The 27466-nt window shown below is 35.8% G+C and overlaps 1 protein-coding gene across 2 annotated transcripts in view; it reads left to right on the top strand.

The window, feature by feature from the left end:
- Window positions 1–6179: 6179 nt before the first annotated feature.
- Window positions 6180–27466, top strand: part of ADGRD1 (adhesion G protein-coupled receptor D1) — a 135235-nt gene continuing 113948 nt past the window's right edge. Inside the window, exons 1-9 of one of the 2 annotated variants that reach the window (XM_051634360.1) lie at window positions 6180–6877; window positions 6974–7010; window positions 10750–10833; window positions 13999–14094; window positions 16517–16639; window positions 20630–20809; window positions 22003–22257; window positions 25584–25648; window positions 26441–26596. In XM_051634360.1, coding sequence (XP_051490320.1) covers window positions 6809–6877; window positions 6974–7010; window positions 10750–10833; window positions 13999–14094; window positions 16517–16639; window positions 20630–20809; window positions 22003–22257; window positions 25584–25648; window positions 26441–26596 — 1065 coding nt within the window. In that variant the 5' untranslated portion in view covers window positions 6180–6808. The remainder of the gene's footprint in view (window positions 6878–6973; window positions 7011–10749; window positions 10834–13998; window positions 14095–16516; window positions 16640–20629; window positions 20810–22002; window positions 22258–25583; window positions 25649–26440; window positions 26597–27466) is intronic. The other variant, XM_051634361.1, reaches the window with a different exon arrangement.

Raw genomic sequence — 27466 nt, 5'->3', positions numbered from 1 at the left:
GAACAGCAAAATTAACAGAAAGCTTGAAATATTGGTGTCCTGAGTATTATAGTTCCTGTTTTGCTGTGAAGAGATTAAATAAGGGAGAAACTCCTAGCTGATGTAGTACTCATGGAACTAATAGCAGCTATTGCAGCCCAGGCTGTCAATAAGATAAAGCAACAAGGAATACGTTGCACTGGGCAGTGAGAGGACACCTGCTAAAGGGCTGAACCCGGGAGAAAGAACATGAGGGAACTCAAAAGCATGCAGAAGAAAACATGCACACAAGTTGGGCCACCAGAAATGGTATGGAGAATAGAGGAAGATAGACATAAATTGTGACTAGGAAGCAAAATGCTCACATGCTAATAATGTGATAATGATTAACACAATATTCCAAAGCGTAAGTAACTAGTAACAATTGTACTTAAAGTCTGCTATTAAATATCAAACCAAACACAAGAAAGCAACAGGGGGAAAGAAAAATGCAGGTTTGAAGACAGAGGGAAATGCTGACACTCTCCTGGCAGCTGAGAACTTCAGGTAGGTATTTCTTGATGATTCTGTGTCCTGGTCTTCAATCCAGCTGACTTTGTATGTGCTAAAAAAAGTTTAGAGCCTGGGAGAAAGAAGGGGAACACAATCTCTTGAAAAATTGGTATTTCTAAATAAAAAGGATTTGAAGAAGGTCACATCAGTCATCTTCAGCTGCAAGTGACATCTGAAAATGACAGTTATTTGAGGAGCCTATGAAAATCACTGAGACACTGATAAATCCTCTAGAAAAAGAGAAGGGAAGTTTTTTTCATCTCCATATCATATCCACTTTCATAGTCAAAATCACATTTTGAATGGTTGATTTAGTTTGCTTTCCAGTGTGCATTTAGAACAGTGGTAGATACAAATGGGATTTTTCTTTTGGTTGTTTTGAAAATGTGTTTAGTCAGTTCCATGATTCCAGGGTGTGTCTCCCAATTTTAGGATCTTTGGCATGGCTGTTGCAGCCAACAGATGTAAGTGATTTCTCTAGTCAGATTATTAAGCATTGCAGCAGAGTGAGGAACAAACCAATAGGAGGCACAGTGGTCAAGAGAGTGCATGGAAGAGAATCTGTGCTAGAGTTTGGTCTACAAATCAACCCTCTTCTATTAATGGAGAGCTAAAACTCCAAGAATCAGTACCTGAAATTGTGGGGTTTAGTCTGGATCTTAATTCTGAAATTCGGTTTTCATGCTTTTAATTGATGGATTGCAGTTCAGATTGGACAACTTTTCAGATCTTATTGAGTGCAGACTTGGAAGCTACTGCAAGTGCGTTAGCCAGCTCTGATTTCTATCCCCACCCTCTCATTGCTTTTGCCTCTTAAGTCTAAAGTAAAACTCCAAAAGACAGGGGCTGTGTCATTTCCCATAAAATTAAGTGTTTAACGTGTACATCTATAATAGGCTCAGATGTTCTCACTGAAAAGTAATTTGCAGGTTGGCTTCTGGGTGTATTCTCCATTCGTGCAGTTCAATGAAACTTTCATGGGGTTGCTTGTACCCAGAAGAGAAGGAATTAAGTAAGGCTGTAAGAGCAGTTCTCAGAAATGCCAAAAGCTAAACTTTATAATGGTGAAATACCACTGTAATGAAGAAAATCTGCCTACCTGAATGATACAAGAAAATATGCAGTTACAGGCAGTAGCTTTTTGGCAAATAAGATTTGGTATAACTAAATAAAAAATGAATTAATATAATGTTTATACAACTAACCAACTTTATGTAGGGTTGACATTAAGGTTCAGCTAATAAAAGATTTGATTAATTTAAATCTTTGAGATCTGTGCAAAACTCTAATTTATTTTTCAAAAAAGCAAATGTTTTCTTCAGTGTATGGAGTAAGACGTTCATGGCACAACCCCAATACAATAAAAGTCTAATGAGCAGGGTGATGCAGTAAATAGACAATTAAAAAATAATTCAATAAATATTAGTGAGACCTCATCCAAAGAAAAGTTGAATGATTGATTTATTGTATTATGTTATTCAAAACCTGCTTACTGCATCTTTGTATCATGAAACTCTTAATCTTTTCAGAAAGAATATAAAATTAAATCAGCTTAACATTACACATATAGGATAAAAGTATTTTCTTCTGATTAGGCCTTAATTTTGTTGCCAAAAGGCTGTATTTTGTTTTCTGGCATTGACCACCAACTTCTCATTTTCTTAATTGGAAAAATGTTTTTCCATGGTAGTGTTTGCCTTACTGAATTAGCTCCAGGATTTTTGTTTGTTTGCTTTTTCTTTAATCTGAACTGTTCTGTTTGTTCTTTTCAGTATAATCAGCTCAAAGAAAATTTCATGCAATATTTTAATGTGTGGTCTAATTTCTGAGTAATTTTGTTAGCACACCAGAATATTTTTTTCTCAAGAATGGCCTGCTTAGGCATCTATTTCTTAATCTGCATTTATATGATGAGTTATTTGTGTAAATACAGAACACACAAAGATTGATATTTGTTACTTTGACACTTCTTGCACATAAGATTGAGACTTGAAAGAGACTGTTACTGGTCTAGGCAGTGTATGAACCTTAGAGATGATGGCTCTTTACAGGGAACTTCAGGCCTATTAGTTTCTAATTTAAAAAAACAAAACAAAACCAACCCAACACTTTGCTAATAGATGACTTAAAAAAGGTTTATATGAAACAAAATTAATTTTATATTCTAAATGCAAAAATAAGTATTTGAGGTTTTATCTCAAGAATTTATTATTACACAAAGAGCAGTAGAGAAAGCTGTAGGAAGTTTTGGCATAGCGTAGCAACCAAAACTGATGGGCTCCTTGGATGTCATGTTTGCTGGCCTGTGGCACCCACAATATTTTTGTTGCTGCTACTAAGGGTTACAACCAAACTTTTGTTGTTATGAAAACATATGTTTAATAACAACTCTACAACCCTCTTTTTCTAATAAAAAATGCACTTTCACACATGATTGACTCACTTTCAATTTTCAGCATAAAAGCAGCTAGTGACCAATTTTTTTGTGCAGTCCTAGAGAAAAATTACAAATAAACAAAAAAACCCTGTTAAATTTGGCAGATCTTTAGTTGGGAAAGTGCTAAAAGAAAAGGGACCAAACATTTAAATGTTTGTTTTAAATGCTCTAAGAAATGAGAACAGTGTACTTCAAACTCTTGTTCACTTGGAGACATCCGTAGGTGCTCGTAGCATTGTGGCACTTGGGAATATGGCTTAGTACTGGACTTAGTAGAGTAGGGTTAATGGTTGGACTTGAAGATCTTAAAGATCTTTTCCAATCTAAATGATTCTATGATCCACAGCTGAGTGGATGTTTACTGCTTAATATTACAGAGACTGGAGCAAATGCTGTCTATGGAGAGTTTAGAACAGTAACATGAGATGATGACATAGCCACAAAAATAAACACTTAATAGTTTTCAGAATAATAAGGAAAAAATCCTCTGTTTATTTTGGTTTTGCTTAGAATTGCAGTCTTGAGTTAAGAAAGCACAGGAGGCTGTACATCTTTTCAATTTAAATGTAACTTATCGTAGACTAGCTTTTCACTGATAATATGTACATGGTGTGCATTATGTGAGTGATAACAATGAAAAGCGTTGTGTAGTTTTTAATAGCTGAGAAAATATGCCACATCATGCTTCCAGCGCACAAGAAAAGTGCTACCCTAAGTTACCACAGTTGCATGTGTACCTCATCCCATGAGGAAAAGAGAATTTGTGTGCTGGAAACATCAAGAATGGAGGTCTCAATCTTTCCTGCTTCATCCTCATCCAATACATCAATACAGATTAATATAGTTATGATACTATTTAAAATAATCCATTGTTGCTTTTTTTAAGCAGCAGTCTTCTGTCTTTGAGTGAGATTTGTATTTTCCTGAGCTGCTCCTCCCTGGCCTTTTTGCTTCTCTTTGCTCAAGTGGGACAGAAAATCTAGAGGCCTTTCATAAACCCCTCCCAGTACTGTAACACTGGGATTTCAGTTTTCTCTTTCCTCACTCCTTTAATAGTGTGGGAGAGCTGCAGTGGGGAGAAACCTCTCCAGCAGGCTTAGCACAGGCTGCCCAGTTACCCAGCAGATGCAGACCTTTGTGCTTTTATTGACATGCAAGTACTTTAAATGACATTATTTCATCCGCAGGTTCTTCTAGGGCAATCATCTGTGATTGTGAGTGTTGGATCAGTTACTCTGGTTTGCACACGAGATGCCTGCTGCTGCCTCTGGTCTGTGATGGGAACGGGGTGAATTTTCAAACTAGGTTTCCAGAGGATCACAGGAATAAATTCAGAATTTGTTTCTGCAAATAATCTGTAATGTCTGCTTGCAATTTGCTGTTTCCACAAAAATTTTTGGCAGTGAACATGTTTGCTTGGATTCTCACAATTGTTTTGGTAAGCATATTCTTTCCCTTGACAGGCCCCTCTTGGCAAATATTTCAAATTCTTGTCTTTCTCCTTTTACATTTTAGCCCTTCTCAGGATTTCTAGCTGTAGTGCTTTAACATTTCTAAGGTTCTACTTGTCAGTGCATGATGCAGAATTCCTAGGGTTTACACAGAGTTTCTCCTCTTCCTTCAGGTTATAGAATTTGTAGCTGACAGTAATGAGGGAAATAAGCAAAAGTTAAATAGTTGTAACTAAGTAGGAAGCTAAGTTTTTCAGGAACTGAAATTCAAAATTTTCAAAATTATTTTGTTCTAAGTCCTAAACCAGGGTTACAAACAAAACATGCATTTTGTTCAAATACTGCAGTTTTGTGATATTAAATTTTGGTAACATTGAAGCATTCATGCAGAGTGAATGTCTTAAGGTTTCCAAAATTAATTTTGATCTCTTCAGTCCTTGGACCCTGGAGTCCCTTCTACTTGCCAGTCATCTGCAAGGAGCTAGTTACCACCAGAAGCTTTAGAAGTTCAGTATATGTCTGGGGAGCCAGCTGGGTAAAATCAGGGCCACAGCTGCTACTCACTGGGCTTCCAGCTATATAATCTCTACATAAAATGCCAGTGGAAAACCATTTCATCCTGGAACTTAAAATCAGTTGTAGCCAAGAGATTGGTGCAGAGTGTCTGATTAAGAAGTAGACAAGAGGACTAATATACTGGAAGGAACAGAGCTAAGAAAAGGAACCAGGCGAATACAGGCCAATATATGTACCTGAAGAGATGGGGCCAAGAGTAACAAAATGGGTGGGTGGGGAGGGAAAGATAGCTAAAGGTCAGAGGATAAGTTCCAGAGGGGGACATTAGCATGTATATCTTGTGTGTCCATTGGTTTTAGGCAGGAATGTTTCCCTGACTAACTATCTTGGGCTGAAAATAAGAACTAATCTGTTGACATAACTTTTGGCAAAAGAAAAGGTAAGTAAAATAATTTGCATTTTGTTGAGATAACTTGGTCTGATTCCAATTAGTAGTTTCTGATCTTGCCTACATCACTCTTAAATGACTTGTGTGAGGATAAAGAAGGGATTGATATGGAAATGCAGGGGAGAGATGAATATAGAGATGGAAAGCTTATAAAGTTTTGTTTAAAATATTACTCTTTCAGTTTATTTAACTGAAAATAAATAACTTGGAGGGAACTGAAAGCAGGTTTTTACCATAAAGAGGCAGATTAAATTAAAGAGTATCAACTAGTTCTAGCTGTTATTTTTCTTTTATGTATAAAATGATATTTGTGACATAGTTCAGTGTAATTGGGAGACTCATAAAAATACTTAAATGTAATTATTTTTTATTTTAAAAAAGAGAGAAAAAGAAGTGGCAACTATAGAAGGCTTTTCCTAGCTCTTTTACTTGGTTTGTTGTGAAACTTAGTGCAACACAGTGAAATGGCTAATGCCTCAGTTTCCCCTTGATAGAGACATTGTAAAATTAATCCCTCACACTGCTATATGATTTCAATCAATATTTTTTTAAAGGTCATACTTCTGTAGACAGAAAGGCAAACTGTTAATTTAAAAAATGGATCTTAGCTTTCCTTAAATTTCTGTCAAAAGCCTGTTTTATTTTTCTTAAGTGTTTAAATTTTAAACACTTCTTTTGGCTTTGATTCTTCAAGTGTGCAGATTGCTCACAGCAGTAATCTCTTTTATCTGTTTGCTGGAGCACATTGACTTGTTTCCACTTGTTCGTAGCTGGCTGCTGTTAGGACCCAGAAAAAAGGCAGCAGCAATGTGATATAAATAGAGTACCAGAATGGGACAAAGTTTGAGAAGAAAGCATGACATCATTCAGACTTGCTCTCCACCCAAAAAGATCTGGGATGGAGGTGCAAACGTGAGCTGGACAAGCAAGGAGACAGCAACTATTCTCATCTGAGTTTCTGAGGAAATAAGGAGAGTTATATACCCTGCGTGCTGTAAGGAAGTGCATTTTCTTGCTAGCAAAACTAAAACTGGCTTCAGACCTCTGACAACGTGAAAGTAATTGGACGGAAAAGACAGCCATAGGAAGAAAGTTGAAAACAAGATCTTTTCTTTTTGGCAGAGATTGTAACAAATATTTGACTTCTTTCTATGAAGCACTACAGCTTTTGGATCTGATGCACATTTCTTTTAATTTTCCTTCAACCACAGCAATTTATTTATAGTTAAATGAAGAGATCAAAGTGTGAAGCAAACAAGTACTACTTAAAACGTCTGCAAGGATATTTTGTCATCACTGAAGGAACAGACTTGTTGAACTTGCATGGAAAATGTCTCTTTTAATACAAAAAGGAGCAAAAGAAAACTTATGATTGAAATCTTACAGGCATTTGTTTTCATTTGTACTTTTAACCTTATATAGACCATGGAGAATTTGTTATCTCTGCTCTGTTGTCATTATTCTTTGCTGATTTTATTTCAGTACAAATATCAGGTAATGTTCTGAATACGGTCAGTATTCAGATATATTGGAATTTCTCTTAGCAAGTTTTACCTAACTGTGTCTCATTATGTAATGTTTTGCGTGCAGGTGTGTGGAAACTATTCCCAGCTACCCAAACATCCAGGTAAGGAATGTTCTATTTACTTTTCATGACAACGTGTTTAGATATTTATTTGGTTTTTTTCAGTTTGTATTTTTCATTTTCTTAGTAGCTCTAAAGAAACTGTGATCCTTTTTGAATGTCAGATCTGTATTAGACATGTAATAAAGTCTAAAGTATCACTGTCCCAGTCATTTTAAATTCAATAACCTACATACTAAATATTCTGCCTAGAAACATATTTAGAGAAAAATGTCTTGTGTCTGATATGCAAAAAAAATTCTATATGTAGTGTTTATTTCTTTTTGAGCATGAGTTTCTGAACAGACTAGTTCCTTTTTTTTTCCTCAGTGTCTTAGTGTTCAGCATTTTAAATTCAATGATTTACAGTTAGAAATGCCAGCTTGTATACTCTGCAGTACTTTGGCACGGCTTCAAGTCATCCACTCTCCTCCTAGCCTTCATGCTGAAGTTTAAATCAGTTATAAAATATATTAAAGACCTCTTGTCTGTTTTCAATGCAGAAAAAAAAACTTACTCAAAGCTTGTTTGGGGTCTGTGTGTGTAACTCTAGAATTCTTCTGTTTATATAAATAGTTTAGCCTCAAGCCTCATGGTGGTGTACAAGTACAATTTTACTGCTTTACCAATTCATGTATTGCTTTGTGCTTTTAAGTTTTAACTATATGCAATTATTTTCAAATAAAACACAGAGAGATGTGGAAAAGCCATGATGCCTGCTATAGCAGTAGCCTCAGCCCAATTAGGTTCTTTTGTTTCACCTCCACTAAAAAAATAAAGAAATATAGTCTCATTTCCTGTAGATGAGGATCATTGGCTGGTGGAACCACAGGGGGAAAAAATCCTCCTGCAATAAGGGGCATTTATTTTGTAGTACAGCATGTGTGTAAGCATAACTGTGAGCAATGCTTTTTGGATTTGAACTAGACTGTAAAGAAGTCCTGTGATTTTGTTCTAAACACAGCATAGTTACCTACTGAAAGGATATTGCAGAGATGAATTCAAGGCAACAGGTATATGTTTTCAGAGGTCTTCTCAGGGCTGATTGGCTGGCAGTGGGGTAGAGAGCATGGCTTTATCTAGTTCCCAACTGGGAGCTGGGAAAGCCACCAACATGCAGCATGGCTCTAAGCAATTCACTTTGCTGTATATCTCTCTTCCTTCCCTTTTTTTGTCCATTTTTTTTCTCAGCTTTTAAATGTAAGCTCCTCAGAACATAGCTTCTCCTTATGAGCTTTATGCCAGTAGTGGCAATGTCTTTGTCATGATGCTGCTGCTACTGGCTACTTCATTGCGACAGTTATTTAGCATAAAATTATTCTCTCCCAGAATTTTTTTTTCTATGTTTCTCAATTTTTTTCTAGAGTTCTCTTTTATTTTTAGCAACTTTTTTCTCTGCTACAAAAGGGAGATGTTCATGGGGGCAAGAACTATTTGCATATAAGCACATTGTGAAACAGTAGGCATGTTTTGTGCTCTGCAAAATGGAACTGGTAGTTTAAAAGTCGAATGGAGGTGCATTAACACAGGTAGCCTGTGTATGGATGCTCTTAATACCATAGAAATTTGTAAATTTCATTTATTTTGCCACAGCCAGAATATGTTCTTTGAAGATAGAACTAAGCACATACCCAGATCTAGTTAATGTAAATGAAAAAACCTTCTGATATCCTGATTCCTCAGTGTGCTTTGCCACACTCAGCTTAGCTGGGTTGCCTGGAATTTTTCGATTGAGTTTTGTGTGTGGTTATCTGTGTAATTCTCCTATGTTGGCAGTAGCCTGCTTTTGTTAGCAGTTGTGCCTTTTTCAAAAGGAAGGAATATTCAAAGAAACTTATAGCTGTAGAAATCTCAGGCTTGTCTCTAAAGATGTCCCCATCTTACCTATTTATGCTCATGCTCCCTCTCTGGGAAAACCTCTATGCTAACTGCAAATATTTCTAGTTAGGTGGGCCAATAATGGATCTTGGTCAGTTTTGAATAATTTGTTAGATATCACTGGTATTAAGTTTGGAAGCAAGTCAGAGTAGTTTGTGTATCCTCAGAAGATGCAGAAATGCTTTTAGTTCTGTGCTCTCAGATCTAAAATTGCTTGTTGTGATGTTTAATGATTGTATCAGCTTTGCACTTCTTAAAAAAAAAATAAAAAAATCTTAGCACCCTGTCTGTGTCACAGCTCTGAGACTATACCATGAGGATGGAGGGCATCAGACTGATCTCTACTGTATGGGCTAGCAGTTTATGGATTCAAATAAAATTTTTGCACCTTCAAATCCATGATAAAGAAATCCTGTTTGTATCCAGGATATGAGAATGATAGAATAACTATCAAATATACAAGCTGTTTTGATCTCAAGCGTGAAGAAAGATGTGGGATAGGCTGTAAATATCAATGGATGCTGCTCTATGACTTGTTTTAATTTGCACATTAGGTATGGGGAGCTTTTGTGTGGTGTATGACAGCTGAAGTGGTTTTTAACAAACTTATCTCTATGAGTTTTGGATCTCACGTTCTTGAAATGATTGTTTGGGAATGAAAAATAATTGTAGGATAATTAACCATGGATATTGTGGAATATAAATCCTTGCTTTCTCTGTTGCTGTCATCCATTGTGTCATTTTCCCCCCTGCCCTCCCAAGAAAATATTAACTCTAACTATTAAGATTATATGCCATTATAGTGAAAAAAAATGTTCTCATTTGCATTCATAGTAAAACTTCTGTATATCTATATCAACCTCCTTAAACTATTTTAGATATAGGAGATTATAAATTTATTCCAGCACAGCCAGTTAAATTATTTTAAGAACAAAGGGTTTCTTGCAGCTAACAAGATAACAATAAATTACAATTCATGTTTTCCTTCATCATTAATGCTCTGCCCTCAAAACAGAGTTGTTACCTTAACACAAAATTTGATTGTTTTGGGCAGCCTGCTTCTGGACAGGTTTGAGTAGTTATATCTCCTAAAATCTGCTCAAACTCATCAATTAGGTTGTGCAGATAAATAAATGTCAATGGAAACCAGCAGACATTTTGCTCGTCAGCTTATTGACCTGTTGCTAAGGAGGATATTTAGGAAAACAAAATGCTTTCATCAGCCTCAAGGAGTTGTCCTGGTTTTGGTGTAGTGTCTCTTCTAGAAGACCAAAGATGAAAAAAAGCTTGGATTAATAGAACCTGAAGGTGTTGCACTGATTTTCCAGTGGGTTTTGGAGACAGGATAAGATTCCTGGGAACTCTCTAGTATCTTTTCCTACTCCCTTGAACTGCAGAGTGCTGAGTTACCTATGAAGGAGGCAGGAGCAGAGGTACCATGCTGGAGAGGCTGAACTGTCCTCCGTGCATTTCCTTCTTGGTGTTTTGTACTGTCCACCATGTGCTTAAAATCTGGGTAAAAAATTGAATTTACTCTTGAATGACTCCTTAACTGTTACTTCAACAAAAGCTGCCTGATACTACCAGAGATTTAATCAGAGATTATTATATATTTTAAATGCAACTAAGATAAAAATCAGTTGAGTTTTATAAACAAGTTTTCTGCAGTGGTCAATCAGATATATGGCTTTAATCTACTCTGCCACTTTGATTTATGATCTTGCTTATGTGGCATACTTGATTTACGTAAAATACCTTGTTTTACTTAACTTATTGACCTCCTTTATGATTCTTTTCTGTGATGAGTTGTTACACTCTACTTGGTCCTTTCTTTAATCACCTTTTCATCTGTGTTTCTTGAAAGGGTTCAAAGTTCTCGCATCAGCTTCCCATTACTGGCCACTGGAAGATGTGGATGGAATTCATGAGTTTCGGGATACAAATGGAGGTAGACAGGGGATTTGTTGACAGTGACAATAACATAAGTATTTGTGGGGAGTTTGTAACTAGAAAGGGAACAGGGGAAAAGAAAGGGCTTAATGTTTGTACCACAGCAGCTGAGGCATTTTTTCATGTCATGTTTTTGTTGTGCTCCAATGTCCAAGTGGTATTGTACTTGTGAGCTGATTTTTATAGAGTAATCTCAGATGTTTCATGGGCTGTCTGTGCATTGTTAAGGTTATAAAGAGGAAAGGTTTATGATCCAAAGAGTCATTGATATAACATTATTATTAGTTGGTGTGGTACATGCATAGCATGCACTAATACACTGTGACTGAGATACTTGGTTACACCAGCAATGAAAATGCCTGCTTCTTGTTGCTTTTTATTGGAAGGAGTTAAATGCCCATGTTCTTCATGCACTTCTGAAAATTGCATGTTGGTATCTATAGAATGGCAAGTTTAAGATCTTATCTGAATACTTCTTACTAATTTTTATCTGCTTTTGGGTGTTTCTTTAAAAATGGTATCGCAGTGCTAGTTCAGATTCTCTTTTCAGTCAAGCAAAATCAGAAGAGGTTTGGTAAGGCAAAAGTCTCACTGATTTGAAAGTCACTTGTCAGAACTGCACAATCCCAAGCGGAACGATATTAAAAAGCAGTCTGGTTGGATTCAACAGTTTTCTGTTTCTGATTGTTTCACATCAGGATGAAAAAAGGGTAGTGGAGCTTCCCAGGAATGTGCCAGTGATGTAATAAATGCAGCTTCCATTGAATCACTGTATCCCAGTGCAACATTATGGGCCTGCAGGGCCATTCCTTTCAGATAAAATTTTCAGCCTCCCTCTGAACCTTATAGGTCCCTTAGTAATTTTCACATGAACTGTTTTGTTTTGTTTTTCTGACAATTTAGCCAATTTCAAGTTGGGCTGATGTACATTCCCCAGTTTTTACTCACACTACAGCTGACCACCTTGGCAGTTAAGCTACAGTATTTTGTCCTAGTGCAAGGGGTAGCTGCCGTGTTACTACTGGTGACTGTAGTATCTTTACAGTACAGATGATTAAATCAGGAGCCAGAGACCTTTACAACCTTACATGAAAAATGTTTCAAAAGTGCAAAGATATTGATATTTATTACACAAAAATGACTGTCAATCTCTGTTCCTAAGTGGGAAAAGATCCATCAATATCTCAACCCTTTTATTCCAGAGGTGTTCAAGTATTTTAAGCTTAAACTCAGAGCCATCTTTCCACAAAGTTTCTTAAAAGAATGAAATTGGCTGACCAGAAATCTGGGCAATGTTCTTCTACCATTAGAGGCTGATGGCAGCATTCCTATTGACTTGAGTAGAGTAATAATTTGGCTTACAAAAGTTACCATATGAGTTCTCTGTCAATGTGTTAAAGTAATTTTCTGACACTGGACCTCATATACCTTCAAAAAGAGTAAAGCACTCCATATCTAGCAGTGGTTTGGCACTTACGTTGCAATGAAGTGCTGGAAAGCAATATATGAAATACAGCTCTTGGAAAAATGGCAATTGATGTTAGATTGTTTTTAAAATTATGTTAAATTACATTATTTCAGCAAAATTCAGAATCCTATTCAGTAGCATCTTGGGAGACATAAAGCATAACATATAAATTTCCTGATCCTACAAACCTTTGCTTGCAGGAATGGGACTGGCTCACATGAGCAATCTCCTTTGACTCCTATTATGACATTGTGTTAAATATAACTTTACAACTCAGTCAGGTGCATGCCTTTGCTGAATAAAAAGTAGTGGACTTTGTCTCACTAGTATTTGTAGAGGATACCAGTAACAAAAAGTCTTTTTCTCTGAAATTCTGACTTTGAATTATTTCCTTAATGCTGTAGTGGATGGTTCAAATTCTTAGTTGCTTATATTGTGTCTTGTAATACACAAATGATATTTCAACTACCTCCAGCAGAGGTTTTATGTATCTATCTGATATTTTACTTTGATATGCAAGAATTTTTTTATTCTTGTAATCAAATGCAGGTGACAATTTGCTTGTTTTTGTTACCACTTTGATTACACAACTCTTCTGTTTATTGCTAGAGTCTGTCTTGTTTTTCTACTCATCATATCATGCATTTGTTTTCATTCCACATTTCTCCTCTTAAATTCTTGAAGCATCATAACCTGTCTGTCACGTTAATCCATTTTATTTGTTAAAGTCATTGTGTGTGAAGCCAGATTTATATCTCTCAATGCATCTGTGTTGTGAGAGTGTGTTGACAAGTTATTTATTATTTTTTATCTCAATAGTAGAAACACTTCAAAGGAAACAATCGACTTAAAATATAGTAAATAAAGATGTGGCTGTGTTCAGGTTTCTCATCTGACCCCTTCTTTTCCATGCATTTTTTTTCTTGACATTTTTGTTTGGTTTTATGTTTTGTTTTGGTTTTTGTGTTTTTGTTTTTTTTTAATAAGAGTGTTTCATCCAGCTCCATTTGTCTGCCCACGGTAACTAATTACCAGATGCTGTTAAATTACGAAAATTAGGGGGAAAAAAAAAGAGTAAAATGTTATTGTCTCATATATTAAAAAACCCTGTTTTTTCCCTTAAGTTTAGATGGAATTTATTGGGATTTAATTTGTGTCCATTGCTTCTTATCTACTCACTGGATACGACACAGGAGAGTCTGGCATCGTCTTTAGACCTCCCATTGGAGGTATATACATTGATAAGGTCCCTGAGGCCTCTCTTCTCTAGGCTGAGTAGTCCCAGCATTCTCAGCCTTTTACTGGACTTGCTCCAGTGTGTTTGTGTCTCTTTTACCAGGGAGCCCAGAACTGGACATAGAATTTGAATACCCATAGCTTTTGCACCAGTGTAACGTTTTTTTGTTATAATTGCAGAGTTCCTTACCACCATCATTATATTTCAGAGCCCCTCATCTGCAGTTGCATTTTTAAATTATTTTTTTTCTCAGTTGCTGTAATGAGAACAAGTGGTTAATGATAGTGTAGCATTGCTATGCATACAAGTCCTGGGGAGAAGTGGTTGTATGATAAAGGCCACTGACCAACATCTGTGATTTGTGCTAAGTTGAGAGATATGAACTGGTCAATTCATTGCTGATTGTGTTTATTCATTGTTTTGCTTATTTGCTTATTTTCTTTTGTTGTTCCACCCAGCTCTAAGAATCCACAACTTCACTGTGCTTCCTTCCCATAATTCTACCTTTGTATATACCAATGACTCTGCCTACTCTAACTTCTCTGCAACTGTAGGTGAGGATTTATATATTTTTTGTTCTGCATTCATCAGGCTTGGATGGTTCTTATAATATTGCATTCAAAGTTATCACACCTTTGGTTAAAGTGGCCCCATGGTAAAGGTCTTTTGAAGGTTACTTTGGCACATGTGATTGAAAAAGCACTCATGCTATGCTACCTGAGTTACTCTGAGCCGCTGGGAGAGGCATCCCTGTGTGAAGCAGCACATGGGAGGATAAGCTCCAGTGGTCCTCCAAAACCTAAAATATTTGTATTAAGCTTAAAGAAAACAGAGATAGCATTTCAGAGGAACATGTAAGAGAAATAGGTTGAATTTTTTTCTTGTTTTTTCAAGCTTAAGGAAAAAGAAGCTAGCTGTTTTTTTTACCATTTCGTAGTAGTTTTTAAAGGACACATGGAAAGACAAATGCAAGCACATTTGCAAAGCCTGGAAGTAAGACTTGTCAATCATGACATCTTTGATTAACATGCTTTTATTTTATTATTTTATTTTTTATTATTATTAAAAAAAAAAAAAAGGCAAGCAACAATCTTCATATGTATGTCCTTTTTTTCTTTTTATATCCACAAGCCCAGAAATAAAAAGAAAATGATAACTCTCCAGGCAGGAACCTGACAGATTGGAAACTAATTACATCTACCCCACCATAAGCTTAAAGTAATTTAGTTTAAGTCTCTAGGATTAATATTTGTGTAGGTGCAATTGAAATATGACCTCTTGTGTGCTTTTCAATTAGGTATTGACTCGCATCTAGTTGTTGGAAAATCTGACCCAAGGAGAAAGATGGAAATGGTAGAACTGTCATTTAGGCTACTCAGATACTAGGAGGTTTATATTAGAATACTAAACTCACTATTTTGCTACTCTCTAACAGTAAAAGTATGCTGGCAAATGTCAGCTCTATTAATATTGAACTTCAAGTGACCCTTATTCCTTTCAGTCCTTTCTTATCTGCTTTATAGAACATTTGCATTTGCATAGTTCTCACATAATAAGATATATTCAAAAAGAACATTAAGAACTGTGATATCAATGGCAAAGGAAATGCCATGGAAACAGAAATGCGTTACCTTTTGGATTTTATTCTGACTAGATTAATTTAGAATTCATGTGACACAAGAAGAACTTAGAAATATTTGCTACACTCCATAATAGACACTCAACATTTTAAAAGAAACTGAATTTGGTCTGTCAATTAGAGGCAGAACTGGATGACTTCTTCCTCGAAGGAAGAGGAAGATACTTGGAAACTGTGGTATTTGTGTTGAGGTTTGGACTGAACTATGAAAATATTTGGACATACATTCACTGAGGGCTACACCACGCTGTTGCTGTTTCCTTGGGTGATGTTATCCGACAGATGGACCAGCACTGAGATTGGTGGTTGTCTACAGTTTGAAAATGAGATGTCTTTTCCCGTGTCCCCTTTGCATAAAGGCATCCACCATCTTGAAGTAGTGACGGTATTTGTATCACTCTATAGAGATGGTCTGTCCCTAGCACTAACTATACATCTTCGGCATGGTTTGCACTGTGCACTGCTGTGCAGAAGGCATCTGTTAAGTCAAGTAGATATGCCGTGATAAATAGAGAAGTCCCTTATGTCCCACCCTTCATATATTTTAGACCATTTGTGTGCCTTCCTTGTTTCCCTTATGATGTCATTAGATTTTCAAATATCAAGCAGCACCTAGCAGGCAATTTCTGCACCTCAGAGCTGGAAAAGACTATTCTCATTGCTGGTGTTTCCCTTGGAGCAACTATTCTAACACCTTTTCAGAAGAAATTATAGAAAAGTCTTGAAACCAAGGTCCTGAATCTTCACAGTCCTTGCAGAGTTTCCATCACAAACAATGGCATAACATGAAGTTCCAAAATGAGCAATTACATCTTCTCTGCTCAAAAACAGATGATGGAATATTCTGTTTTCTGTGGAATGCAGGCTTTTCAACACAACATTTTTTAATTGTGATTTCCTATTGTCTTCCTTGCTAAAAATAATCCCTCTCTTTATCTTGGAACAAATGAAATGAACTTTGCATCATCATTTATCAGCTGGACTTGGACCTTAAGTTTCCTATGTCATGTTTTTTTAGTATTAAGAAGGCTCATGTGCTTTAGCTAAGTAGAAGTTGAATCAACAGTACTTTTCTTTAGGAGGGAACACAAGAAAATCACAATCATATCACAATACAATCAGTCATTTTCCATGTTAGACAAAGAATTTCCAAAAGACAATGATGCTGTACCACAGGATGTCTGAAAAATATATATATTTCTGCCTCTTGAATATAAGTTAATTACAAACAAATAGACGAGATAAAAAACAAATGAGGTGTATGGGTCTGCTAAAATCATGTTTCCAAAGAGTTTTCATTTATACAAATGTTAAACTATATTTTGCTTTTCCTATAGATATTGTAGAAGGAATGGTGAATAAAGGAATTTATGTCACTGAAAAGAAAGGAGTTACCTTTCTCTTCTTTGGAAGCTATCAAAATTCTTGCATTAGTAATCCAGAAGTCTGTGGACCTGAAGGTTTGTAAATTCATTAATTGCTATTTGATGATCTTTTTTCTGTCAAATTGTATAATTAAGCAATATGTTGTTTCTTTCCTCATTGGAATGAACTCTAAAATTCTAGCCTGAGACTTTTCTTTATTGACTTTTAAAACAATTGAGTGCTGATTATTGAAAATTTCATCTTTTCTAACTACAATTTAAATTAGAACTAATCACCAACTACTCAAATTGGTTATCTACAGTATAATTAATTCTGACAAAACCAGAGATCTTATCATGCCCAAAATCTTGCTTGTGGCACCGAGATTAATTTCTACCGGAACTGCAGTTTGACAAATAATGAAGTTGTCCTACAGATTTCAAATTTAGGAGACAGTTTTCAGTATGGCTTATTACCAGGAACGTTTTAAATTTATCTGTGGAGATGACAAATTTTTAAATCTCTGGTGTCTTGGAATCCATTTGTCCTTGTAGATGCTTAAATATCTTCATTCTATCTCTTCATCTTCTTGGGCTAGAGACACAAAATGGCAGGTAGAATAGGGGGACACAGGTTTGACAATGTGCTCATTGAGATGATTAAAACTGCATATGACTGTCAAATCAAACATAGAACTAAGTCATTAGCTTAAAACATTCATTAGAGATTTAAAATTCAATAAACATGGAAGAATCAGTGGAAAAAGGTGGCTTTCTGCATATGACCTCCAGCAGTCCCTAAGTTTAAGCAGTATGGTTAACACTGAATTTTCTTGCTTTTATTGATTTAGGCCATTCTTCAAATGGGTAATCTTTCTTGAAGTATTTTATATATATATATATGTATATGTATATATATACTTTTTTTTGCTGCTATAGCAAGAGCTGTGTTTTAACTTGTTAAGAATGTAGGAGAGACTTGGAGAGCAGATGATACAAGGCTATTACCTGAGTGTATTAGAAAAAGTAACTCAGTACCTGCTTGATTTTTTAAAATAATTTTTTCATGCCACAAATTGTCAGTAAGTCATATTATTTCTACATCAATAGTACAACATGATAAGAAGAATAAATTATTTGTATGGTACCAGAGCACTCCAGTATCTAACAAACAAGAATATTAAAAACATAAAACACTGAAATGTTCCACATATCAATTGTTAAGAGAAGAAATCCAATAAATACTAAATCACTGTAGAAGGTGTGAGAAGTAAATAAAAAAAGCCTACATGTCTTTAGCTAAAGAGTGTCTTTGTTTTTCTCAGAATCAGATAAAACTTGTGACAATGATAAGGTGTGATTTTATTCAAGCCTACTATTACCTAAATGTGCCTTGATGTTAGTTTTGTTGTTAGTTGATTGTGTTCCTGTGAAACTGGTCTTAGGTACACTTGAACAGGGAAAACTTTCTGAAATAATCTTGGCAACTTTTCAGATGAAATAGTACAACCCATGAACCAGAAATCCCTGAAATTTTTCCTAGCCTAAATACTGTCTGACTTGACAAAACAAATTCTTCATGTTTTTGAATGGTGAGAGATTCTCTCCTGCCTTCAGTAATTTTTCAACAATGGTTTTCTGTAAAGTGTTTTAGGCTCATTGAAGTGGAATTTTCAGTCAGAAGAAACATTTGTGAAAGATGCAATAAAATGTTCTCTTAATCATTATTTTGAACACAGCAGGAGAAGTTGGATTTAGTCAACATATGTGAAGTGGAAATTGAAAAAGCAACCCCATGCACAGCACAGCATTCCATGATGCTGTGTCTTTATTGTGTGCCTTATTTTATTTTATTTGTAGTTTGAGCATTTCATTAACTTAAATGTACATAAGGAGGATTTAGATTGACAGTTTTTCTTGTAGCTACAGAATGATCAGGAGCTACAGAATGATCAGGAACTACAGGGTGGTCTAATAGAATGGGTGGTCAAAGATGTGAGAAACTGGCTCCACTGTAGACATGCTGTGTAACTTAGTCTCTCTGGCTACATCATTTAAACTTCATCTCTCAGCCTGTAATGGAGGAAAAACAGCACTTCCATACCTTTCAGAAGTGTAGTGAAGTGCTGGAAAAGATTGAGAGAGACACTGACAGAGGAATCACATGAACAGCAATAATAGATAAATGTGATCAGCCTTGGTGGACCTTTCACCAGAGTGGTGAAGGATGGTGTGCGGATTCAAGGGAAATGCATGTTTTTCTGGAAAGAGGGTTGGATCAGTGTCTCAACCTGTTACTGGTGTGGTGAAGAGGCTGAAAGATGAACTCAGGCTTACTGCTTCATCTTGCTGATGTAGATATTGCAGCTTGCCTGCAACAGCCTTGAAATACTTCAGCTGGGAGTTTGCAGCATTTATAGCTTTAAACATATCCATCAAGATCTAGCAAACTGAGACTGATAACGCTCATACACTGATTGACTTCTAGGAGGACAATGATAATTGATTAGCATTTCCATGGTGATTATTTTACCATGTATGAAGCATTTAGGGAATGGTGTGTAGATCATGTGAATTGATGGGTCCTATCATGAGGATAGACAGAAAGATCCGTTAGAGAGGGGGATACTAGCATAATAGTATAATTTTTAATTTTTCTACTAAGGTAATGTGACAAAGAATATGAGAAATAAAAAAAATGTTCTGGAGAGTAGTGGGGGAGAATATTTCTGATTAGTGTAGTAAGCTGTCTGAAGCTTTTGCATATTTAATAATAAAATTGTGAAACATTAAAAAAAATATTTTAACAAGAAATGTGCATAGTAGTTTGAGGGCTTCATTAATTTGTGTCGGGTCATCTGGTAACAAATTGACCAAGTTCATGCTGCAGAACTGCTAACTATAGAATCAACCCAACAGATATTTTGACTATATGTCAAAAGAGCATAGTCAGCGGGTTAAGGAAAGTGATTACTCCCCTCTGTTCAGAGTTCATGAGAGTGTATCTGAAGTACTAGGCCCCATTTATGTCCCCTGATATAAAAGAGATGCTGACAAGCTAGAATGAGTTCAGCAGATGACTTAGGGGGCTGGACAATGTGACATGGGAGGGGAGGCTGAGGCTTTCCCTTATACCATGAAGAAAAGAGAATGCTAACTACTTGATAGATGGTTATAGAAGCTGATGGAGCCAAACAGCCTTGGAGATGCATGATGAAAATGTGTCAGGCATTGCAGGCACGTGGTAGCACAGGAAATGCTTGTTAGATCTAAGGAAAAAAAGTTTCTTTGCAACGTGGATGACCAAGCATCAGGATGGTTTGCATAGAAAGGCTGTGCAGTCTGCCTCCATGGTGACATTAAAATCTCAGCTGAGCTCTAAGCAACCAGATCTAGCTCTGAAATTGACCCTACTTCAAGCAGGCACTTTGGACTCTATGATCTTCATGAACTTAATTTATTATGATTCTTTGTGGCAAAACTTCTTCAACTTCTGTGCTTCATAAACTTTCTCAAGCTACTCTGAACTCAGATTTTATTGTTATCACTTTGTACTATAAATTCTGAGGTGAACATTTTTAGGACCTGTTTAGCTGAGCCATTTTCTTTGTAATTGCATTTGACTGCAGAACCTCTACAGCAGAATCACTATGAACTTCTGAAGTGTAAGGGAATTTTGATTTGCCACTTGTTTCTGCCAAGTCTTTTGTGTTAACGCTTATTAAAGAAGTGTAGCACAGAAATCGTATTTCTTCACTAATGTGCAATCTGAAGAGCTCTTCAATTTTAGAGTATGATAGTAAAATTTATTGTGGACTGAACAGGTTTATTTGTGGGCGAAGTTAATCATGCAAGCACTTGCAAGATTGCACTTGCATTTTGGGAAGAATTCTTGGATTTTTGTCTGTGCGAACCTCAGAATTTTGTATGTGCCTCTGTATATGTATATTAAATGGTGTCCTTGTCTATGCTAGAAGATTCTGTGCTAAAAAATATTCCCGCCCTCTGTATTCTACAGTATTGAAGAATTTTTTTATCACACTTTTTTTTTTGTCATTAAAATCTCTTCTTGCTTGCTTTCATCAGGAGTAACATTTTCCTTTTTCTGGAAGACTCAGGACCAGCAGGCTAAGTTTCTCCCTGCCTCTGGTGGACAAGTGATTTCCAGTGGTTTCAAAATCTGTTCAAATGAAGGTGAAGGCTCAGTGGAATTTTACACCCGTGGGAATGCAATGATGAAGTGGAAAGCAAGCTTTAGTCCACCAGGTAAATTTTATAATTATGGTTTTTTACTAATTTCTTTGTTAAATTTTACTTTATTCTTGCAGAGGATTGTAGTGGTAAGAGCACAACTTCAGGAAAGCGAAGTGGGTGTATAAAAATGGCTACAGAGTTCTGTGCTTAAGATTTATCTTGATGTGGAGAGAGAGAGAAATTACAAACTGAAAGAAAGTGGTATTGTATTACAGAACATTTACCATTAGTAATAGTCCTCAGGCCCAACATCCTGTTGTTTCTTAAGTGGAATTCTTATTGACACCGATAGATTAATGAGGGCTTAAATGGAAACATGAGGAAAGAATGCAGATTAATCCCTGACAGTTCTCAGTATGTTCTAAAACAGCGAACGTGTGCTGTCCTCTACTGTCTCCTAAATTAAGACTTTATTTGGTAACTATCTAACTGGCTGTTTAGTGCTTTGGACATTTTATTATCTGTTGAGTGTCAAGTGTTGTATGCTGTGGCGTAGTATTAATAAACATCTTGGTATATCCCATATCTCACTGCTTCTATCTAAACTGTGTATTGTTGGATAGTGGTATTACCTAGTGACTGGAACAAACTCTGATCTAGTTATGTCGATGACAGTCACCAAATCTTTTCTTGCCTTAGTTTGACTACCTGTACAATGGTAAAATAGGACTTTCTCACCTTTTCGTGTCAGAGTTTTATAAAGCTTAACAAATCAGTTTAGAAATTTTGAGAGAAGCTGCTAAATGGTAAGAATATTTCAAGTATTTGTGGATTATTCAATACAAGTGAAAGTTAGTATTATGTTTTCAGCTTCATATGTACAACAAAAAAGCCTGGCAACTTTTAATTAGGCTATTGGCTTGTTCTCCAGTACTTGCGGTCTTTATGCAGTTCTTGCTGAACTGAGTTTTGAGACAGTATTGAACAGACTTCAGATCTTGGCCAGTAATACTTAGCAAGTGTAATTTATGAAACTGTAGTGAGCCCAAGTAAGTTCAGACAAAAGCTAATGGCATTCTGCCAAAGTATGGGTTTCCCCATGGGTATAAAGATTAATATACATGACATCAGCATTCCATAATTCACTCTTAGCACTTTCTATATAGCTCTAAAGCATTGCACAAGTCAGCAAAAATTTACTGAGCAGAAGAGACTCTAAATGGAATTGAATAATGGATTTTGCTGTGACTTTTAATCTTTTGCAGGTCCTTATTGGACTCATATTCTCTTTACTTGGAAATCAAAAGAAGGACTGAAAGTCTATGTCAATGGAACTCTAAACACAACTGATCCAGATGGGAAAGTTTTCTATGATTATGGAGACCCCAGTGCAAATCTACTGACTGGGGCAGAGGGGGATCAATCTAAGCGCTATGTGAATGGGGCATTTGATGAATTCATTATATGGGAAAGGGCACTCACCCCCAGTGAAATTAAGCAGTACTTTACAGCTGCTATTGGTGAGTATATACACAATTGTCATAATTCATCTGCTGTTAAAATGCCTACTTAAAAATATTTACTGTATAGAATTTGTGTTCATTTTATATCTTTCAGCTCTTGAATGTAATTTTTAGAGGAGGAAAAAGTGATGTATGAATATGAATATCACCAAAACACTCATATATGGATGTACAGTATTTTCAACCAGGATTCTAGCTTCTTAAAAATTGTATTAAAAATTGCTAAGACCTGAATTATCCAGCTATTGTTAGATCCCCTAGGATCAAGAGAGTATGAGCTATAATTAGTCTTGAAGCAGAACAGTATTGGGATTTCTAGCTTGTTCTCTGTTTTTGTATCTTAGAGCCAAGTCACTGAGGTGTGGATAATGATGGTTGTCTCTCCTGTTACTGAAACAATAAAGACTTATTAACTTATGTATGCTAGTGAACTAAAAAAGGCAGCAGTTAAAATCTAATATGAAAGGCAAAGCATCAGTATTAGAACAAACACTTAGAAGCCTGGCCCTTAAAACCTGTCAGTTGTTCTATGGATTTTTATTATAAATATTCCTCTACAAAAAAGGCTGTTGCTATTAAGTACTTTTGTGCCTAGCAATTAGAATACATCCATCTTGGGAACAGAGCTATGGGGCATCTGGAACACTTGTCTTTGCTACCAGTTTCCTTTCATCTGGTCGTACTAGGTTACTGAGAGCTAAAGCAGTTAAGCCAGTAACTTGTGCTTTTAAGCTCCTGGGAACCATTTTCACAACTGAATCTGCTTGAATAACACAACTTCTGATGCATGCCTGGAAATAAGGATGTATGTGTTGGACTTCCAGGTTTGATTATAGCAATCAAATATATATAAAAAAATATATTATCACCAAGAAAATACAAACTAGTTTATGTAGAATTAAAGTGACTAAGAAAGAAAACACTCTGTCTGATATAAATAAATCTGCTTTGCCACATAAATAGCATTTGTGCTCAAGACTTATTTTAAAATCTTTTTGTTTTAAAAAGTGTTTCCTATGAAAGCCTTAAAAAATCTGTTCGGGAGAGTATTCATTTGATGCAGGAAATAGTTTTAAAATACTTTAAAAAATAATTTATTGATGGTCTTGCTGGAAAAAATGCTTTTTTATTTGACTGTATCTTTCACAACAATCTAGGGTTATTATAACACTATCCAACTCGAAGCTATCTTAAATCACTTTTTTTTTTAGTGTAACTCAAGAATAATGTTATATTGCTAAACTCAAGAGTAGCAGATATTTTAAAATTAACTGATCATAGCTCTCCATCCTCCAGTCTTCACCCTTAAAAATAATCAAGGCATCATGGAAAGCTCTTTCCATAAATGCAAATCATGGTCAGGATAAAAGTTTCTACTTCTTTCCTCTATACTTTAGTTTTAAAAATAGTTTTCCTGGGACTCAAAATACCTGGTTGCTGGGCATTAATGCTTGTAGCTTTTGAAACAATGTGAGGAGAGCTAGGTCCTCAAATTCTGCTAAAATCTAAATTTTTAAAGAATTGTAAAGAACTTTGTCTGTATTCTACCTTGCAATTCCTGCTGATTTTTAGCAGGCTATATAGGAAACTTCTATATATTGAGATGTTCATGCTGTGAGTTTGAGAGTTTACTGCAATTTAGGTGACATGAGGTGTTTGTTTTGTTTTGTTTTTTTTTCTGAAACCCCTAATTTACAACATTTCAGGGTCAACAGAAATAATTTTTCTGTGAAAAATGAATTTCTAGCCTCTTCATTGAAAGCAAAGCTTGCTGTGTATTTTCTAGGGGCTTAGGAATTAAAATGTAAAGGGATGCCAGTTTTATATAAGTGTATTTCTAAGTTTGAAGAATTTCAAGCCAGCATTGTTTTAAAGTGCTCACGTGATTTGAAGCATTTGTGGAGTATTGACTACTTCCCTTTTTCCTTCAAAGTAATGGAACAGACTTTATAGAATTTCCAGTTTGATGGATGAAGTTAGAACTTTGTCAGTGGAAACAATGGATATTAAAAGACTAATCAACATAGTAAACAAAAGTTATTCTTTGTATCTCTTTATTGACTTTGGAGGACTTAAAGCAGGGTTGCAGCTGGGTTAATGTGGTTTCAAAAAGAAACTTAATAGGTCAGTCTGTCTTTTAATTGAATGAACTAGCATGTTCCTTTTGGATCCATGAGAAAAATGTGTCCTATATGTGCAGCTACTGTTTGATTGTGTTTCAATGCCACACTCCTGGCAAATATAAATTCTTGGTAAGATGTGGTTTAGAAGAAAATTTTATTTCTCTTTGGCACATGACCAATAAATCCCTTTGTACAGAAAGGAATCAATATTTTTTTTTTTAATGGAGCAACTGGAAACCATCCAAAAATCGAGTTTATTCTTTGTCTCGACAAATAATTTGTGACATGATCATAGGGAATTTTTCAATGGATATAGTGCTCGTTTGCGACATTTATTAGTAAAGTTTGCCTGATAGCAACATCATTCTTGCTTGAAACCAACTTAAAAACCCCTAATGAGACATTATCTATAATATGCTTAAAGTACTAATTATGGTTATGCTTTGACTCCTGTTATGTGTTTTGGGGCATGCCAGTTTTGCATAAAAACTTTAATGTACCACTATTTCTCCCAATGTTCTTTTATTTGGGGTTGCCAAAGTATTTCCATTGGCTTTGAATATTTCTTACAGATTTCTATATGTGGAAAAGTCTTTCTGAACGTGCCTTCATGGGGCAATTTGATTTGGCACTCAGGCAATTTAAACTCAAGATATATGTAAACATTAGCATTTGGAGATCATAGCTGAGATATGAATCTCATTTTTTCTAGGGTCTGCTTGTTCCCAGTCTCTATCACCTATACAGAAATACAGCAAGGTTTTATAAGAAATTGTCAGAAGTGCTTACAGATGCTTATTTATTTCTTATAAGACATAGGATTATATATTTTTAAAATTTTTCCCTAGATACTTTGCATAAATGTTCGGGGAGAGCTATAGGAAGAAAAAGGATGCCAATGTTTTAATTGTACAGTTGTCATTTTTTATTAAGACGTGACACTTAAAATTTCCTACTTGTAAACAAACATTTAATTGTTCAAGACTCAGACTAAATTTCAAGGCTCATCTATACAGAGACAGCAAAATAAAATTGATTAATCAGTAAATTAAATGCTTTAAAGAAGCATGTGTAGCTAAGGGACTGCAAATAAATACAATGCACAGAACAGCAAATGTGTTTATTTCAGTTAAAACTGATTCAGCCTGCAGTGGGAATGTCAGATTTGTTAACACTCATTTGTGTATGTATTTTCTCCAGGTGTGCAAGTTTTGATTTCTTCAACACTTCCATGGTCTGTGATGACAACTACTACAAAACCTGTGGTAGGACAGTACTCTCAACCCTCTTCTATAATGTCAGAGTGTGTATATAGTCCAGTTACAGAGCCTCCTCATTTCACAATTTTCATTAATGACACTCGCTTATTTCCCCAATTATAGACACTTTCAGATACACATAGAGAGAAATTTTAGCCATGGTAGGAAGATGGGAATTCTACAGAACTCTTAACATAGGAGAGATAAAGGGAAGTAATTGTTAAATACATATATTTTCTATATTAAAAAAAGTGTGGAAAAATGTAGAAACTTCTGAAGTATTTAATTTAACTTAGAATACACAGAGCATTCACAAATATTTTGCTATTTTTTTCCTCCAGTTACCTTTAAAATTAGAAAAAAATTCCCACCACAATAACAAAATTAGTTTTCATCTGTTTTGTAAATGTGTAATGAAAAAGGTTAACATAAAAATAATTTTTCATATGTAGAATACATAAAAATAGCTATAACTAGCCTACGTGCAATTAGCTGTTGCAGTGTATCTTCACTTTCTTGCTGTCTGCTGTGTCAAAGTTCTATTAGTTTTCTTCTTTTTCACAGAGACTTTTAGGAAATGATGACAGATAAGACCTGAACTGCTAATGAAAAAATCCAGCTGTGCCTATATATTCCTTTTATCTCATCTACCTGTGTCTTTTCCTTTTCCCTTAGCTCATGTAGTCTCTTATGTGTAACCACAGCAGTTTGCTATGCTTCAAACTCCCTTTAGGGCTAAACAAATCAATAATGGCTGCTGTATGGAATAACTTCTGATGAGTTGTCTCTCTCCTGTAGCTCTCTACAAATGCCTATCGTCCCATCATAACTAATCTGACCGAGGAAAGAGGGAACTTCCGCTCCCCCGATGCCATGCTGGGCTACCTGGAGAACATATCCTTCAGCTTGCCCAACAAATCCCTGTCAGAAAATACTGCCCTAAGCCTGACAGAGGTAAGTGTCTTTTATACCTGTGTGTGGAACCAGGTGACCCTGAATTTTCTCCAGAAGACGGAATATTGAATGCAGCTCTGCAAAGTTTTGCTGATTATAGAAAATACATATGAGAAAAGCAGTAGCTATTTTAGCAGGTAGCAGAAGGTGAGCTTCAGCCAGAGAAAATTGTTTAATTACCTCATTAGTTCTTGGGGGTATTATTTAATGCATAAATTATAAATACCTGGAACTGTGACCACACACACACACACACAAATAAATAAAAAAAATTAGTTGAGGAGAAAACAGAGGAGGAGAGAATAATTTGTTAATTTTCTTCAGCTACAAATGTATCCACTGAAGAACACATAATTCTGGAAAAAAAAATAAATCAGCATTTCTCTGTATGGTCTAGCTAATCCAAAATGTAGCAGTGTTTGACAGTCATCTTTTAGGTGCAGGACAGAACATAAGACACTGTAATCAGAGTAATGGTAGCAGCAAAATGGAAGCATTCATTGCTAATAGCAAACTGACTAACTAGGATGCAAGGAGCCACTCTAGCTGTGGCTGTGTCAGTCTGGCCCTGGGAACTGCTCAAGTATAAATGTAACATACTATCTTTGAGATTCACACCAGCTCTAGAGGGTTAAGGAGTTACCAATTCCTGCTGTCTGCCCAACCTCTTGCTAACATTTTTTGCTCCTGTAGTAAGCAGTGTTGCAAGTTGTGCTTCCCCTCTGGCTTCCCGTTGCAGAGTCATGCATTGCTCTTTCTGGACTCTGCTCTGCCAGCTCTCTTAGCCGGAGGTGTAGAGCTGTGGGAGAGGCCCTGTTTGTGATGATGCTGCCCTTGGCTTTTGTGAGTTAGTAGCTTTATTGTGCTCTG

The sequence above is a fragment of the Apus apus genome, chromosome 16, assembly GCF_020740795.1.
Source record: "Apus apus isolate bApuApu2 chromosome 16, bApuApu2.pri.cur, whole genome shotgun sequence".
NCBI classification, from domain to species: domain Eukaryota; kingdom Metazoa; phylum Chordata; class Aves; order Apodiformes; family Apodidae; genus Apus; species Apus apus.
The sequence above is the reverse complement of the archived record's forward strand: the minus strand, read 5'-3'. Positions and strand labels throughout refer to the sequence as shown.